Source organism: Polychytrium aggregatum (genome assembly GCF_025602895.1).
Source record: "Polychytrium aggregatum strain JEL109 chromosome Unknown BJ171scaffold_5, whole genome shotgun sequence".
Classification (NCBI taxonomy): Eukaryota; Fungi; Chytridiomycota; class Chytridiomycetes; order Polychytriales; genus Polychytrium; species Polychytrium aggregatum.
The window spans coordinates 360,265-377,567 of NW_026516207.1; the positions used below are offsets into that span (position 1 = coordinate 360,265).

General features: G+C 58.7%; 3 protein-coding genes across 3 annotated transcripts; 1 reads left to right on the top strand and 2 right to left on the bottom strand.

The window, feature by feature from the left end:
- Positions 1-116: 116 nt before the first annotated feature.
- Positions 117-7,091, bottom strand: BJ171DRAFT_235441 (chitin synthase-domain-containing protein). The gene is made up of 5 exons (XM_053106574.1): positions 6,699-7,091; positions 2,994-6,331; positions 1,644-2,785; positions 1,358-1,498; positions 117-1,252 (listed from the first exon to the last, which is right to left on the bottom strand). The coding sequence occupies exons 1-5, from the start codon at positions 7,010-7,012 to the stop codon at positions 617-619; spliced, it is 5,571 nt and encodes a 1,856-aa protein (XP_052970235.1). The 5' UTR covers positions 7,013-7,091; the 3' UTR covers positions 117-616.
- Positions 7,092-12,516: 5,425 nt separating this feature from the next.
- BJ171DRAFT_490389 (uncharacterized protein) lies at positions 12,517-15,722 on the bottom strand. Its single transcript, XM_053109615.1, has 3 exons — positions 15,610-15,722; positions 15,384-15,512; positions 12,517-15,159 (listed from the first exon to the last, which is right to left on the bottom strand). Exons 1-3 carry the CDS (start codon positions 15,613-15,615, stop codon positions 12,727-12,729), a joined length of 2,568 nt encoding a protein of 855 aa, XP_052970236.1. The 5' UTR covers positions 15,616-15,722; the 3' UTR covers positions 12,517-12,726.
- On the top strand, positions 15,723-17,053 carry BJ171DRAFT_490390 (Ribokinase-like protein). The gene has a single exon (XM_053109616.1). It carries the CDS (start codon positions 15,907-15,909, stop codon positions 16,957-16,959), a length of 1,053 nt encoding a protein of 350 aa, XP_052970237.1. The 5' UTR covers positions 15,723-15,906; the 3' UTR covers positions 16,960-17,053.
- Positions 17,054-17,303: the final 250 nt, after the last annotated feature.

The following is a 17,303-nucleotide window of genomic DNA, read 5'->3' on the forward strand; positions in this document are numbered from 1 at the left end:
AAGGCGGCTCGAGGACGACAAAGGTGTCATGGACCTCGGAGTGCCGGCGGTGAATGGTGCTCTTGGACACACTTGAATGTGGAGGCATCATTCCTCAGGCTATGGGTGATGGTACAGCACCGCATCACATAATGGTCGCGACCAGTGCGCGATGGTATCGGGTAAACAAATATTCGGTCTATGATCAAAAAACCAAGGTGACCCGTTTTTTATTGGATCGACTGTAACTGAGGAGAGCACAGGATAGGAAGAAAGAGGGAGGAAAGGCGAAAGAAGAGAAAGAGTGTGAAAGAACGAAAAAGGGAGGGAGGGAGAAACTGATGAGAGTGCTTTCTTGAAGTGGGGCGGTGGCTAGAATTCGTAGACTGCTGCGTGGTGGTGGTGCTGATGATGACTAGGGCCAGCCGCGTTGGCCGTCTATCCTCCGCCACCCATCGGCGACGAGACCGGCCTCTCACGGAGAGAACGGAACGATCGTCATCAACGAGGGAAGAGCGGCATGGAAACGGAAGGAAGGAAAGAAAGAGCAGCGTTCCCAGGGGGAGCCGGGAAGGAAGGGACGCAAGAAGGAGAGAAAAAGAGGGGAGGAGAGGAGACGCAGGACGACTCTTCCTTTCTAGAGCTTGCCCTGTAGAATGTCCTCGATGAAGGCGTTGATCGTGGTCTTTTTGGGTGTCAGGTCAACCCCAAAGATGGTCGAGAGTTCGTCACGGACTTGTTTCTTGGTGATGGACATCAGATTGGCCGACGCAAGGAGCTTGCGCGCTTCGACCAGGATCATCTCGTCCGAGGGCATCGTGCCGGGCACAAAGGCACCAGCGCCACCGTAGGCTCCGTACGAATTGCGTCCGGCTGGGTAGCCGTAGGCAGCCTGCATCGGCGCCAGGCCACCAGCAGCGTCGCCGTATGCCGAAGCAGCGTATTGCGATCCGTTTGGAGCCATAGCGGGCGACCGTCCGTACTGCGAGCCACCAGCAACCATCATGGGGCTGCCGCCATATCCGCCATAGACTGATCCGTTGGGCGCACCGGCCATGACAGGCATGGCAGGCATAGCAGGCATGGCGGGAATGCCACCGCTGTATCCCGAGGGGGCGACCGAGGCTGCGACTGGCGGGTAGTGCTGACTGCCGAACGAGCGCTGCGAGCGGTTGTCGGCAAAGTCGTCGGCTCTCGAGTCCTTTTCGATCTTGTCCCACATCTCGGCCTCAAAGTCAGACCACTTGCGGAGCGGAACAGACTTGGGATCAAACTAGAGAAGGGCAGGTCGATTTAGAGGGCGTCCCTCATCGGCAGACGGACTGTTGCTAACCAGCACAGAGGTGACTCGATTGGCGCCAGCGGCATCACTACTTACCGGAGCCACATCAGCGCTGTAAACGACCTTGTTGCCGTCGTCGCCGACAACAATGCGAGTGTTACCCCACGAAAAGTCGTCAAAGTGCCAGAAGGCGTACAACGGGATGTAGAAGGCAAAGACAGGGGTGGCAATGATGTACTAAGAGAGGAGACGGCAAATCAGCACATCAGCGACGGCAGATCACGATGAGCGGACACATGCGCGGCGCCGACAGTCGAGCATCGCATGAGAAAGTCCCAACCGCACCTCCCACTTCCCTTCGCCGGGAGACGGTCATACGTACCACAATCATCCATCCGATCTGGGCCCACTGGCGCTTGAGGATAAAGATGATGACCTGGAACCCATAAATGGCACCCAGCATGATAATCGACATCAACGGGAAGACATCTGTGCTGGTGACGACCGAGTAGATAAGGTAGCCAATGTAGACAACGGCCGCCGGCTGCACCACGGTCGAGAACAGGTCCAAGAACACAATGAAGCGCATCGAGAAGCAGCAAAAGCCGCAGAGCTGCGGCAGAAGCATGAGCTCGAGAAGGTTGTGCACCGTTGAGTTGATCCAGCGGCGGCGCTGTGACAGCAGCACAGACCAGCGATCGGGAGCGTTGGTTCGGCACTGGGCGTCAGGCACAAACGAGAGCTTGAGGTTGGGGAAGTGCTTCATCATCAGAGTCGTGAGATAGCGATCCTCGCCGAGATGGAGCAGGTTCTTGAGGTGGAGGGTGTCGACAACGTTCTCGGAGTAGTCGTTGATGATGGCAGGCGAGATCAGCAGCGGCACATTCTTGCCGGGGGTGCGGATGCGGTACATACAGAAGCAGCCAGGCAAACAGGTAACGGAGCCAAAGAGCGACTCGAACGACTTGGACAGATGGTGCGAGATAAAGTATTCATAGACCTGGATCATCGTGATCCACGAGTCCTTTTCGTTCGAGAGCAGGGTTTCGCCACAGAGACCCATGATGCGCGAGTCGTGAATCATGGCAGCAATCATTCTGTTGAGCGACTGCGGGTAGACCTCGGTATCGGCGTCGACCATGAGAATGTACTCGTAGAAGCTGGGGTTGACGCCAATGATGTTCTTGATGTGGTGGAAGAGCTCCAGCTCGAGCGGGCTCATCTCGGCGTTGAAGTGCACACGGGACAGGAAGCGCATGAGAGTCATCTGCGAGTCACGCTTGCCGCGATTGCCGGGCCGGTTGCGCTCGGAGGGCTTGCCGACCTTGACTATGACTACAAACGGAATCGAGCGACCCTGAATCTCGTAGAGACCCGAGTAGACCTTGCCCATGTTGTGCTGCTTGTCGCCCTCGCCCAGGGACTGGAAGGACAGGGCCTCGGGGTCAACATCGGGATCCACGCCAAGAATGTCGAGCACAATTCTGGGGGTCGGGCGATCGTTGCCGCTTCCGGTGATCATACCTGGCCGGGAGAGAAGGTGGGTTAGGATGCAGAGCGCTGGTGAGAAGGATTGCAACCGACTGAAACCGGGGCCCGCCGCCACCATGCCAGCGCTCGTATCGTGCGTCTAACCCATCACTCTGTCCCATGTAGGGAATCACGGATCAAGCCCGCGCGGATCGCTACTGCCGCCCACCTCCTTCCCACTTTGCCCTCAAACGCCACTTACCATCGCAAATGACAAAGAGAAGCTTGCGGCGGTCGTCGTACTTGAGCAGAGCCAGACTCTCCAAGGTCTTGGCGATGCTCTCGGCGCCTTCGGTGTAGCAGGGCACTTGGAGGATCACAAACTTGTCTTGATCTTCGGGGGTCTTGTTGCCGATGAACTGCAGCGCGGCCAGGAACTTGAATCCAATGACGGACACCAGGATCACAGAGACGGTGAGCAGGATGACGTTGGACATTTGGCAACGCAAGCTGTTGCGGTAGTCGACCGTGCCGATGTAGAACAGATGGTTCATGCAGCTCAGGGCGTTGGCAGCGGCCGTGGGCGAGCTCTTGGCGTAGGCATCCCAGAGCGAGCTGGCATCCTTGCCAACAGATCCAAAGATGGCCCCGACGTCGGAGCCAAGGAACTGGTTCGGGGCATTGTAGTAGGTCGAAACGTCGTAGACATTGTTGTAGATCACGATCAAGCGGGTTTGCTGCGAGGCCTGCGAGGCGACATAGTCCATCGTCCAGGCCAGCCGACCCTTGGCGTACTGGTTCATGTATTCGAGGTAGAGCTTCTGCATGGGCTTGCCCGAGCCGGTCAGGCCCGAGGTGTCGATGGCCTTGTGTGGGTAGTTCACGAGGGCGTTGGGGTTGGGTCGGTTGGCGATGGGATCCCATCCGGCCGGCTGCGGGAAGCTCGGGCAGTACATACTCCAGACGTTTTGGGGATAGAACAGCGGCGAGACGTCGCTTCCGGCCCAGCTGGCCCAGTTGTATGTCTGGACGCCGTACGAGGACTGGTGGTTCTTGACAATGTCGTTGACCTGGTACACGCGGCCGTATCCATAGACCCACACATCGGTCAGGCTATTCATGGCTGCCATCTCAAACTTGCTCCAGACGTACTGCTTGGGGCAGATCAGACGGCCAAAACCGATGATGAAGAACAGCAGAACCGAGCACATAAAGCCCACAATGACGCACAAGGCGACCTTTTCACGCCAGGCAATCTGGACATCCTTGCGCTTCATCTTGCCGCAGCATGACAGGAACCACGAGGGGATCCACCAAGTCAGGAACCAAGTGCAGCAGAGCCACTTCTTGCGCGCCGACGTCAGCTGCTTCTTGGGCTCGGGCACGGGCTGTGCCTTCTTGTCGTCACGGATGGGCTGTAGCTCAATGTCCTTTGCGGCTGTAGCACGAGGACGACCCTTGGTGGTGCCGCCGTATTCAGATCCGTAATCCGCAGCCGATGCCTCCGACAGGGGGCGGCCCAATCTGCCTTGGCCCGAAACAACCCGGCGTCCGTTCTGGCCGCTAAATCCAAAGCTGTAGTGGCTGCGCTCGTCCTCGCTACTGTAGGCCGATTCGTCGTCGCGCAGGTTAGGGACGTTGCCAAGCAGGTCCATGCGCGAGCCGAACGAGTCCTCCGAGGGACTGGGCGAAAGACCCTCGACGCCACGGTCGTAGTGGGCATCGCGGGAGAGCTTGAGACGCTCTTGGATCACCCGCAGCTCGTCCTCGAGGTACCGCCACGAGGCCTCCGAGATGTGCGCCTTGGCACGGCCGAGGTTCAGTTCGCCATCTGTCCAGTGGGACGCCTTGACAAAGGCTGCAACGGCGTCGCGCGGAGCGGTGCTGGTCGACAGCTTGAGCGGAGTCAGCAGGGGCTGGTAGCGGGCGATAAAGTCCTTGAAGGTCATGCTGACGGTGTAGTCGGCCGAGTTGCGGGCCGAGGCGATCTGGCGGATGTTGTGGTTGCTGACCTGGCGCAGGATGGCACCCGGGTCAAGACGCTCCTGCGAATCGTCGCTGAAGCGCAGGCAATAGACAACCCAAGGGAAGGTATCTCGGACCGTGTCGATCATTTCGTTGACCGAGACCTGGAAGCCCAGCGACACGGAGCTTGCGCTGGACGGGGTCTTGGATTTGCTAGCCTTGATCGATGGGCGACGCACCGGAACGTTGGACTGATTGCCCGAGATGACAACGCGGGAGTTCTTCGCATGGCTCTCGGTCTGGATCGAGCGCGACGAGAACAGGGCAGCGACAAAGGGGTTGGCAGACTCGGGAATGTCGGCGTCGTTGCCGCGGAAGATGTTGATAAAGTCGGTGCTGACGGAGCTCGAGTTCTTCTCGATAAAGCCCCGGGTATCGTACTCGACCGTGCCAGCAAAGTGGCGGATGCCAAAGGAGACCGAGGGCTTCTTGCCGGTCACAAAATGAGCGTTCTCGTAGTGGGTGTCCGAGATCTTCTCGGCAATGCGGCTGTCACCCTTGCGGGAGCTGGCCTTGACGGCCTCGTCATCGATAAGGGCGATCATACCATTGTCGAGATCGGCAATCATGTCTAGGATGTGCTCGTTGTCAAAGACGTCGACTTTTTGGGCAATGAGCGAGTCCGAGATGAATTCCTGAATGGGCTCGTTCAGCAGGCGGCGGTTGACGAGCGAATAGAGCTCCTCGTTGGCAAAGTTGTACAGGAACTGCTCGAGGCTGTTGGTCTTGTAGTTCTGGAAGCCGGGCAGGTCGACAATGCCAATGAAGTTGGCGCAGTTGTCCTTGCAAAGACGGGTGTTGATGTGCTCGATGATCCACTCGAACGCCAGCGAGTAGAGGGTGCGGGCGAGGCCGTCGCGCTGCTCCTGCGCACCAGCGGCGTTGAGGAAGACCGTGCACAGCTCGTTCTTGACCAGCTTGGTCTTGTAGGTCAGGCAGTACTCGAGGTTCTCGGGGGTGACGCCGAGCAAGACGGCGACAAACTGCAGGATCTGTGGATTCTTGACCACACAGGGCTCCTGGGGGCGGTCCGGGTCGTCGCCGAACTGAATGTTGCCGAGGTGCAGGATCGCGGCAAGCAGCTGGAAGATCTGGGTCTGCTGGCGGCGGCCGATGCCGACAGACTTCATGTTGTCCTTGAGCTCATTGAACTTGATGGCGTCGTCCGGGTAGATGCGCGAGTACTTGGTGGAGCTGAGATAGGCGAACTGGGAGGGCTCGGCGAGCTGCAGCTGCAGGCGCTCCTCCTCGGTTGCGCCGGCAAGCAGCTGGTAAAAGACATGGAAGGAGCGCTCCTCCTTGGGGACGTGGGTGACACGGGCCTTTTCGAGCAGATAGGGCAGCACCTTCATGCCGACCATTTTGCCATCGGTGTCGAACTGAAACTCAATGTAGCGGCCAAAGCGGGACGAGTTGGGATTGTTGGCGGTGCGGGCATGGCCAAAGGACTCGAGCAGGATATCCGACTTGACGACGCCCGACAGGACCTTTGACTTTTTCTTGGTCTTGGAGAGGGCACACAGTTGGCGCACAAAGAGCTTGCGGGCCTCAGATTTACCAGCGCCCGTGTCGCCGCTGTCGAGGAAGGGAGAGCGGCAGGATGAGCACTGGGAACGGTTATCGCTGCGAAGACGTCGGAAACACAGCCTCGGTGCCCAAAGAGACTGGGCTAACGGCACACACTGAAAGGGACGCTCTACGGAGCATGGGGGCGCTTGATTGGCGATTGACCCGAGCCGGCCCGGTCAATACGGGCAGAGGGCCGGGAGACATCGAGCGGAGGATTGCCATGGCTGCAGCGAAGCCAAGCGAGGGAAGAAAAAAAAGGACTGGCTGGCTGGAGCAGCAAAAGGGCTGGTCCGTCGTCGAGTCGGACACATGCATCGGGGGGCACTCTGGCCACGGCCGCCAGAAGGTAGCCACAGACAGACGGCCAACTTACCAAAGAATGAGCGACTGGTCCATCTGCAGATTCAACATATGAAAGTACACAGATGCAGCCAGATCGAAGATGTGTGCGGGCAACGGCTGCTTGTCGGCCCGGACCTCTTTTGCGTGGGCGGCATAGGTCTGCGAGGCAACGTCCGAGAAGGACTCGAGGGCCTTTGGTGAGTTGACGAACACCATGGCATTGCCGCCGAGCCGGGTGAAGACCTGGTGGTTCAGGTATCTAGCCCGGAGGGTCGTAAGGATCTGCTCATCGGTTACAGGCGTTGGCAGGAACGCCAAGTCTTCGACACCAGCGCCGGAGCTCATGGTCGAATGCAGGCTTCTAGGATCTAGTCTAGCGAGCCAGGAGGATGAGAGAGCAGCCGAGCAAACGGGTGAGCAGGCGAGCGGACGAAGGAGAAGAGAAAGTCCAAGCCTGGATGGGCGAGCGCACGACAGCGGCTTCGGTGGAGGAGGGACGAGGAACAACGGCAGCGGCGAGAAGGCGATTGGCCGAGGAGCAAGCCGACACAAAAAACAGCGAGCAAGGCCCGAGAGTTGTGCAGCGGGTGGGTGAGCGGCACGAGCAGACAAGGAAGGGCTCGCACAGGAGAGGCTTGTTGAGGGAGAAGCGTGAGTTGGCTTACCAGGACGAAGCAGCGAGCGGGGATGCAGCAGCACGTAGCAGATGAAGACGGAGATGGGATGCTGATGTGGGATGCTGATGTGGGGATGGAGATGTGGAGATGGAGATGTGGGATGTCGATGTGGGATGTCGATGGTTAAGATGGATGCGTCACTGGACGGGGAGGAGAGATGAGTCGGTGGGAGATTCGCAAAAGAGCCGAGCGACCGACGGTCCTTTGTATCAGCGGCGCTGCCTGAATTGGAAGCGACGGTGTTATTTTGTCGCGGACCAGGCGCAGCAACCCGCCGCCAAACCCGCACACAAATGCATTCGACGAACACGAGGCGGCAGCAGCAGCAGGGGTTCTGCGACGAGGCAGCGATGCCACCAGCAGCACCCCTCTGCAGCAGAGACCAAAGCATGCAGTACCGTCGGCAGTATCATCCAGAGTGCAGACCAAAAGGCATCCCTGCATCGCCAGCAGCAGCACTGAGTCCCTGGGCGATGCCGTCGACCCTGTGCGGCTGGCAAAGCGGCCCTGGGAAGCTTTGTCCCTGTGTGCCCCGGCCCTGTGGGGAGACACTGTGTGTGTGGCAGTGTCTGTGTGTTCCGCAGAGCTGCACTCGGCACTGTCTGTTTGCTGTGCACACTCCTCACACACCGCAGTGTCCAGCCCCCCACGCCCGCCGCGCCGCTGCTGTGGGACAAGACACGGTGGCGCCTGCCGACGCACTTTGCTGTGTCCACACAAACAAGGGCCCCTCCACCGCGCTGCTCCAAACACCGCCAGGGCCCGGCTTCGGGGTCGCGCACCCCGGTTTCCGCCTGGACTCGTGGGAGTGCAGCCCGTGGGAATGCAGACGGGCACTTCAGGGGCGATGGGCTGAGATGCGGGCAAAGTGTATTACTTGTATCTGCCGACCACTTGCCGACCACTTGCCGGAACGACCTGCCTCCGCTCCCAGATCATGGCTCCGGACCAAGTGCGCTGGTGGCACTGTTCGACACGCCTTCTGGACCCGCCTGTGTTTGCTCGGTGGTTTCTTCGATGGGAGCAGCATCGCGAGCCGGTGCGGCGTCATTGGCCGGGACAATGTCATCTTCCAAAGCGGCGCTATCGGGACTCAGAGCCTCTGGCTCCGTCGCTGTCGGTGCTTCATCTACGAGCAAGTCGTGTCAGAGTCAGTCTCGGGCAGCATCGGCAGCGCAAGAGGATCCTGCTCGGTGTCCTACCTCCAGCCACTTTGGCAATATCCGCCTCGAGGGCCGGCGGCTCGTCGGGGTGATAATCCATCGAGTCAATGGCGTTTACTTCTGGCTCTGCGGCTCCAGCAGCAATCTCTCCATGGGTCGGATCGTCCTCCGATGCGACCGGGTCGCTGTATTCGTTGCCGAGACGGGCCCCTTCCTCAGGGTGTTCCGCAGCCGTCTCATCCGCTGCTGGGTCGGCCGCAAGGCGGGTGTCGTCTGGCTGGCCCGGATCCACATCGTAGTTTAGAGATGCATCATCCTTGATGACGGGCTCGGCTGCAAAGTCCGAAGAAACAACATCCTCCAAGATTTCGTTTGGTTCCAAGGCAGCCGCGACAGGCTCAGAGCCGGTCGGCATCGATGAGCCGGATGTACCGCTTTCTGCTTCACTCTCTGCTGCAAGCTCATTTGTCGTCAGCACGGGTTGAGGTGCATATTCCTCTGAGACCGTCTCCTGCTCAGGTGCCTGAGCGGGATCGGCAACAGCAACTGCGGCGGACTCCGACAGCGCCGGTTCTTTGCCCGCGAGCTCGTCAGCGTCTGGATCAGCGGGGAGTACTTCGTTGGCTCCTTCTGGATTGGCTTCCAGCGTCAGACTTTCGGCGGCTACGGCAGTGGTCTCAACATTCTCTGTGCAGACTTCCACCATGGTCTCCTCATTAGCACCTTCATTAGTTTCCTCGTTAGACTTTGCACTGCTTTCACCGGTAGATTGGACATGAGTATCGATTACTTCAGACTGTTCATTTGCAGATTCCTCGAGAGTAATGGTTTCGCTCGTTTCGAAAGTCGCAGGAGTGCCTTCGGGCAACCCATCGAGCTGAGCCGTCGCTGGACTGGAATCGTCTGCCGGGGTATCGGCCTTGTCGTCAAGAGGATCGGTTTCGCCCTCAGTGGTATGGGCGTCATGAGCAGGCGCCTCGACTGGAGCGGCTACAGAGCTGGTTTCCGTATGTGTCCCTTTTGTGGGTTCGCTAGTCTCTTTCACCGATGGCGCCTCTGTCGATCCTGGCACATTGCTCGCGATGACATAGATATCAGCAGGCACTTGGTGCTCGCCACCATCGCTCGGCCGTATTTCGTCATCAAGCTGCGGTCGTGCTGTATCGCCGATGGCAGCTTCCGGCACTTCCGCTCCGATGTCGTTTGTGGCTTCAATTGATTCTAAATCTGGCAGACCTGTGGATTGCCCGTTCTCACCACCGGAGCCAAGTTTGGACTGTTCGACGGGAGCCATTTCAGTCCCGGATGTGTTTGTCTGCATAGCGTCAGGGTCTATCGCTGTCGCATCTGACCCAGCGACAGAGGGCGGTGATACAGCTCCTGCCAGCGCTTTGTCAGAAACACTTGCATCAGATGATATGTCTTGGATGGGCTCAATTGCAGAATTGGTCTGCTGCGGCTCTTCAGAAGTCGGTGCTTCCGGAGTAGCATCTGCGACAGTGGTTGGTGAGTCCAGAACACTCACGGCGTCTTCGCGTGTCCCTGGCTCTCCCGAAGAATCGAGAATCACGCTGGCTTCGGGCCCAGCGCTGGTCGTTGCGGGAGGTACTTCGGGGCTAGTGTTTGTGCTTGGTGTTGAATCTTCAGCTAAGGCACCCTCGGCACCCTCTTGAGCGGCAGCTGGTGAGGAATCAACTGCTTCTTGCGTCGCAGTAGCAGCGGCGGCAGCGGAGGCTTCATGAGCTGCACTTTGAGACTGCGGCCGCAAGGGCTCTGTTGGGGGCACGTTGATAGCTGCCCCAGTTCCACCTTCGACAGAAACGTCAGCAACCAAAACCTTGTCTTTGGACGAATGCATGTCTCGGACAGCCGCACTCTTGGTTTTCTGCGAGCTGTGGCGATTGTTCGACTTTGCCGCATCGGAAGGTGCAGTCTTGACCAGGCGATCTGGAGTAGATATCGGCTGCATGGCCGCGGACGTGGAAACTGCACCCAAGTCATGTTGATTCTGTTCTCTATCGCTATGGTCGCCCGTGTGCTTGTGGCTCTGGTAGTGCGGATGATAGCGCCGTTCCTTGGGAAGCACCACCGGCCGCCGAGGCGCCGACAGCCGCTCAAACGACTCCAGCGGGACCTTCTTGCCGTGCCCACACATCTTCATTCCCACCAGAATCTCGGGGTGGATCGGCTGTGCCGGGACCTTCTTGGGCTGGCTCAGCTTGTCGATCGTGACATTGTCTGGGATCTTGATGTGCCGCCGATGCGGCGTCTTTGGCGATGCCTCCCGCACCACGGTCTTTGGTCGGCTCATGCGCTCAAAGAAAGCCGAGTCGGGAGGAGGCCCGAACGGCGGATGCGGCGCACACGGGTCCTCGCCATCGAGCGCAAGCGGTGTCCGGTGTCGGGGAGCGCTGAGGCGGTCAAAGACCGAGGTCGGGCGGCTCTGGCGGGGATAGTGGTATGACTCGTTGATGCTGCCTTGGTCGGAGTGGTCGTGGTCGGAGAGGGGCGGGGCAATGTCGTCGGGGATCTGCAATGGATGTGGTGTGGGATGAGGGATAGTGGAGGGATAGTGGAGGGATAGTGGAGGGATAGTGGAGGGATAGTGGGTAGGATCGGTGGTGGGATACGAGTCAGAGGTTGGTGCAATGATTGCATCTGGGAACCACCACTTTCGTCGCTGTCGCCGAGTGATCACTCGCCCCACCTCCAGAGTTGTTCTCATTCACCCCATCAGGGCAACGACCACACCATCAGCACCATCGGCACCATCGGCACCCACATTCACGGGAGGCAGGTAGTTCTTCCCAAAGGAGGCCCCCATCCCAAAGTACTTCTTGTCGTCTTCGGCCACGTATGGATTGTTGATTCTGAGCATGAAGAGCTTGGCCAAGTGTTCCATTTCTCGCTCTCGTTCTGCCAGGGTGGGAGACGGGGGAAGTGCAAACCAGGCGACAAGAGCTGTGAGCAACGATGGCAAGCTGGATGACAAGCTGGATGGCAAGCTGGATGGCAAGCTGGATGGCAAGCTGGATGGCCCGACCGCCACCAACTTTGTCGTCGAGACACCGCTCTCCCGGTCCACTGCAGATCCATTTCGGATCCATTCACTGCTTGTTTGGTTTGCTTACCATGTGCGAGCCTCATTGACACTACTTCCATGGGCCAGTTGCGGTGAAACTCGACGGCCTGCAGGTTGACTAGCTGTCTGAGCACCGGACGTCTGCGCACCAGCGTCGGGTCCATCGTTGGGTCGTTATATGGATAGGGCGATGAGTCGAACGGTGGGATATTTGTCGAGGGCACCACAATTCGAGCAAACGACACATTTGCTTGAGATTCTCGTGGGTGCACTCGAGGGCCTGGGATTGCCGGTGGATATCGTGTCGTCGGCAGCTTGCTCGGTGTGATGATCGGAAAGTCGCCATGGATAGGCGGAAGCTGACATGTCTCGGCATTCATCGCCGGCGTTTTGTTGCTCATGGACTTCTCTCGGTTGTAAAACAAATGAAGCGCTTTCCTGGCCTGGAGGTGGACGGATGTTTCGAAGCGGAGTGAGTTGGATAACCAACCTTACGAACCTTGCGTCCGCATCTCTCCAGTTGCAGCAAGAGCTGTCGGCCCGCCGGGTCGAGTGGCGACCTGGAAGGAAGTTTCTGGCTGGATGATTGGCGGTGGGATCGAAAGAAGCTTCCCTCCACGCCCGGCCCGGTTACAGCCAATCCAACAACAAACGGGACACCCCGGGTTTTGGCCGTTGAACTAATATTTTGCTGCCTCAAAACATCGTGCGCTAGGTATGACCGTTCGCCACATCCTCGACTTTCGCACTGCCATTCTGTGATGGGCTTCTGGAACCGAATCAAGGACACCATTGTGGGCATCGCTGCCAGCCCAAAATACGCTGGATTCGAGGATATTCACTCTTGCCCAAGAGCAGAACCAGCCATCGTCACTTCTTTTCTCGCACAGATGGCTCCCTGCAAGCGTAAGACACCACAACGAGAGCCATTTATGGATATGAGTTTATTCGTAGGCCACTGAGATAATCGCCACCGCACATGATAAATGCCCGCCCCGCTTCATTTTCCGCCGTTGTGGCAGCATGCACTGAGTAGTCTCTGAAGCGTGTAATCGTCGAGGAAGACACCCTACCATCTCCATATCAATCGAAATTCCATGCCGACCGAGCCATTTGCATGTCCCACAGACCACCATCTTAGCCCGAGAACTTCTCAAGCAGCCTAGATACATGTCTCGCATTCTCCAGTCCAGAAAGCTCTCGTTGAACGCCGGCTCGTTTGGGTGTTGCTGCTTGCTCGAAAGCGAGCTTGCTGCCTCCAAATCGCTCGCTCAGGCTGGAAGAGGCACTTTCACTTTGGTGCACGCTCACAAGAGACCCCCGCTGCTTCGTCATGGGTTGGGATGCCATGACCTCGCGCTCGGGCTTCGGGTCTTCATGTTGACTAACAAAAGCAGTCTTGGCCAACGACTCTGGCTTGCCCGCAGTTGTTTCAGTCTTGGCAATCGGTGAGGTTTTCATACCATGACAAGCGTCCACAAAGAATGACGACGTGTCTATTCCCTTGGCTGAGTTCGCTGGATTCGTTGGATTGGCTTCGACGACGAGTTTGGCGAAAGGTGATGCGCAAGCATTCATACTCGGCGCGGATGGTTGCGGGATCGTAGGTGTGAACGAAAACGAAGGAGCAGGGTTGATCGCAGCTCCTTCGTGACTAGCAGCAACCAGCGCTGCAAATGGCGAGGACATTGGCTTGCCTTCGATCACAAAGCTGGATGGTGATGGCAGTGGTGGTGGTGGTGGTGCCAAAGTGCCGAGAAGTCCTGGAGCCGTGGCACCGGGTAGAGCCGCTGTTACAAATCGTGAGGCAGCAGGCGGTGGCGGAAACACCAAGCCAGAACCCGAGGGACCAGTCAGCCCTGAGAATAGAGTCGTGCTCGCGGGTGATGCGAGTGAAGCCAAAGGCGGTAGGGACACTGTGGGCGAGGATGTGGCATGCAAGCCGAGCCGGGGCGGTGCACTCCCAGAGGCAACTGCCAACGAGAGCGAATAGGCTTGTGCGGATCCAGCCGAGTTAGAAGCGGTTGGTGCTAAGCATCCGAGGCTGCCAAATGGCAGCGGCTGAGACTGTGTAAGCAGCTGCGCGAACGGTGTGGCCGGCGTAGCAGGATAAAGATCAAGTGGGCTTTGGTGCTGCTGCTGCGGAACTGGAGGCGAATGAGGCAGCAGGGGCAGCTGTCCAAAGGTAATTGGCTGTGTCGCCAGCGCCTGTGGGGCTGGATGGGACGGCGAGAGGGTGCTGTCGGAGGTTCTTGTGCTGGCGCTGCCAAGTATCGGCGGTGAGCCGAATGCCGCGGAGCGAAATGCAGACGGACCCGAGTGGGTGAGTGATGAGCTGCTATCTCTATGGACCTGCCCAAGCGGCGATAAAACCGGGCTGGTCGCTGGCAAACTTCCAGCCGAGACGTTCTTATCGGGCAACACATCGACAGAATTGGTCCGGGCTTCCTTGGAGCGCGAAAACTTCTGATGCTCGTTTGTGAACGACAGAGAATCAAAGAATGATGCTAGTGCCGAGACCTTGACCCTGGAAATCAGGCTCTGGGCGAGATGGCCCCTGCTGCCATGCGACTGGTCCGAGGAGGCCGCGGTGCTGCTGCCGGTGACGGTATTGCAAGGTGGGCATGCGGGAGTGTCGGGTGAGATTCCCACGCTCATGTCAAGCGCATCGTCGAATTTGGAGTCTTGCTTCTTGGGCTGCTCCTGTCTCGGTGCTGCCTGGCGTGAGCTAAAATGGCGCTCATACAGAGCCTTGATTCGAGCGTAGGCTTGCTGGCACTCCCTCGACTCATTTTCAAGCCTCGAGGAGCGGTCGTTGGCAAATGCCTCAAAGTCAAACTGGTGGCGGTAACTGAAGCTGAAATCGGGTCGGTAGAGGGGCGCTGCTGCCATCGTGGCGGGAGAGAGGAACAGCGAAAAGGCTTTGGTGTAGGGTGCTGTTGGTTGTGGGCGCCCCTTGGCCAGTCCGTCAAAGAATTGCACCAAGACCGACACCATGCCTTTGCAGCTTCCGAGGGCGACCCACTCGCGCTCATCGAGCGGTCGCTTTGGAGGATTGCTCATGGCACACGGCAAAGTCCATGTGGATATCTTGTGCTGAACAAAGCCCACTTCGACAATTTCACATACGAGGCCGAGTCCCTTGGAACCGCAGGGACTGTCGGGAGTGCCCATCGGCGCAAACTGGATAGCGGCGAGGCCGTCGAGGATGGCCGGCGCAAGGATGCCGCCAGGATGCTTGTGGAGCTCGTGGCGACTTGGACTGCCCAAGGACTCGTAAAACTGGATCCGGCTGGATGCCGCAAGGGCAGGGATGCCCAGCACATCGTGCCCAGGGTCAAGGGTGTCCGAAGAGACTTTGCTGGAGGAGAGCTGGTGCAGCGTTGCTGTCGTAAAGCGCTCGAGATACTCGTCCAGCAGCGCGGCAACCACCTCCAGAAACTCGCTCTGTCTCTGGTCCCTCACGGCGCGAGGCTCGCTTCGTCCAAGACGAGACCGCTGCTTCTCGATTGCCTGCTGAATCTGCTCCACCAGCAGATCGGTTTGCGTGGGGGCTTCGCGTCGGCCACTCTGTGGGTGCAAGGAAGAGCATCCGAGCGGCGATGGTTAATGCCCGGCGATAGTTACTGCGTGGCGATAGATGCTGCCGACGGCCCAGCACACTCTATTCCAGCCGGACGCCAGCACCCGGCCTCGAATGATATGGACCCAGCTGGGACCCATTCGCACCGAGCAACGTCCCGCCATCGCAACCACCCTGAAAGACCTCACGACCACACCTCCAGCGAATCTACCTTTCGCACCCACCCCCATTTGGAGGACCGTGTGGACGGGGCGATGCTTTCATGAATCGAGACGGACGACGGATCTGCGGCCGATGCCCTTCTGAAAGGGCGGAACGCGCCTGAGGCCTTGGTTGAGGACTGCATCCAATGCAAACGTCGATACGGTGAGGCGATGCTCGGACTCTGGGCCCGCCTCGATGTGGGATCCCTGCGAGATCGTGCTGCTAGTGCTCACCAGCATGCCGAGACGAAAGCGCGGCTGTCAGCGATGGCTAGATGATCGGTGGGTCCGATGCAAGAGAGTCGTTAACGAACCGCAGAGCCGAGGGTGTGCCCGAATACGAATGGCAGCGATGGGAGATGGGCCTGGGCGGGGTCGACCGGATCGCTCGATGTTCTTGTGCCGGTCGCTCTCCGCCAACTTCCCTCCAAAATCCACAATCCAAAATCCAAAAGGGCGGGCAACTTTCCCCCTGCTGACCTTTTGGTCTTTGCCTCCCAGCCCGCCGATATCCGCCAGCACCAAGCCGCCATGCCCAGCATCCACCACATCTTCAGCATTGGATCCATCAACATCGACACCACCTTCCATGTGCCCCACATTGTCCGTCCCGGCGAGACCCTGGCCTCCACGCACATCAGCAGCTCCTTTGGCGGCAAGGGTGCGAATGCCTCCTGTGCGATGCGGAGAGCCGTTCCGGAGTCGGTCGCATCCTCAACCCAGCCGAGCATCGCCATCCACCATGCCGGCCGGGTTGGCATCGACGGTGCCGCTGTTCGATCCTTCCTCGAGTCCGTCGGCGTTCAAATCAACCTCATCGACCTGGACAGCACACAGCACACCGGCCAAGCTATCATCCAGGTCGACGCTGCCGGCGAGAATGCAATCGTGCTCTTCTCCGGTGCAAACCACACGATCGACGAGCGCTTCCTGCGCCGGGTCTTTGATTCGATTCAGCAGCAGTATCAGCATCAGCGCCCGACTCAGCGCACTCCCTGGATTGTCCTGCAGAACGAGATCTCGCATGTCGCCGCAGCCATATCCCTCGCTGCCTCGCTCCAGTTTCCGATCGTCCTGACCCCAACTCCCGTTACCCCGAGTCTCCTCCAGTACCCAATTGCCTCGGCGAGCCTGCTCTGCTTCAACCGCGGGGAAGCAGCTTGTCTTGCCAGCGAGTCCATGACTCCTGATCCTGCTGTATCAGCCGACCACAAGGGACTGATGGCCCGCCTGGGCTCCAAATACCCGTCCGCTGTTCTGCTCGTCACCCTTGGCGCGGACGGCTCGCTCCTTGGCTTCCCAGGCGTCGCGGAGGTGATTTCGATCCGGGCGGCCCAGTGCCGGCAGGTGGTCGATACGACTGGCGCCGGCGACACGTTCGTAGGATATTTTGTGGTTGGACTGTCGAAGCGACAGGCCCAGCTCCCATTTCCGGCAGCCGAATCAGAGGACATTCGACGGCTCGAGATGAGCAAGTACGTTGCAGCCGCCAACGAGGCGAGTGCTGCAGCAGCACTCTGCGTCGAAAGAAGCGGGGCCATGTCGGCGATCCCGGTTTGGAGTGAAGTCCAAGACCGGCTTTGATCAGCCCGAGGTCAACCCAGACGAGACCAACCTATCACTGTGCTCTTGAATAAAGCTGCTCGATCGCTGTGGTGCTCATGAATCCAGCAGTCCAGTCCAGTCCACTCATGCGAGTCCATTCACTCGACAAGAGTAAGTAAAGTGACTGGAGTGAGTGGCGTGAGTGATATGGGAACAGCAAGGCTGCCCAGAACTCAACCATCGCCAGGCCACAGGCTCGTCATATTGCAGCAAGTTTGCAGCATTTTGGACACAAGCATACCGTCGTTAGATTGTAGCATGCGCCTGGTCGATAATGATGCCTTAACTGGGAAGCCGGCGAGGCAATCACTCTGATAAGAAAC

Bases quoted from the DNA above. Each gene is read 5' to 3' on its own strand.
- BJ171DRAFT_235441 (XM_053106574.1), bottom strand. From the start codon at position 7,012: ATGAGCTCCGGCGCTGGTGTCGAAGACTTGGCGTTCCTGCCAACGCCT. The intron at 6,332-6,698 runs GTAAGTTGGCCG...CTTCCTCGACAG, and splicing joins GACCAGTCGCTCATTCTTTG to CGGCGACACGGGCGCTGGTA. The intron at 1,499-1,643 runs GTACGTATGACC...CTCCTCTCTTAG, and splicing joins AGATCGGATGGATGATTGTG to TACATCATTGCCACCCCTGT.
- BJ171DRAFT_490389 (XM_053109615.1), bottom strand. The intron at 15,160-15,383 runs GTAGATTCGCTG...TTGCACCCACAG, and splicing joins AATGGGGGTGGGTGCGAAAG to AGTGGCCGACGCGAAGCCCC.
- BJ171DRAFT_490390 (XM_053109616.1), top strand. From the start codon at position 15,907: ATGCCCAGCATCCACCACATCTTCAGCATTGGATCCATCAACATCGAC.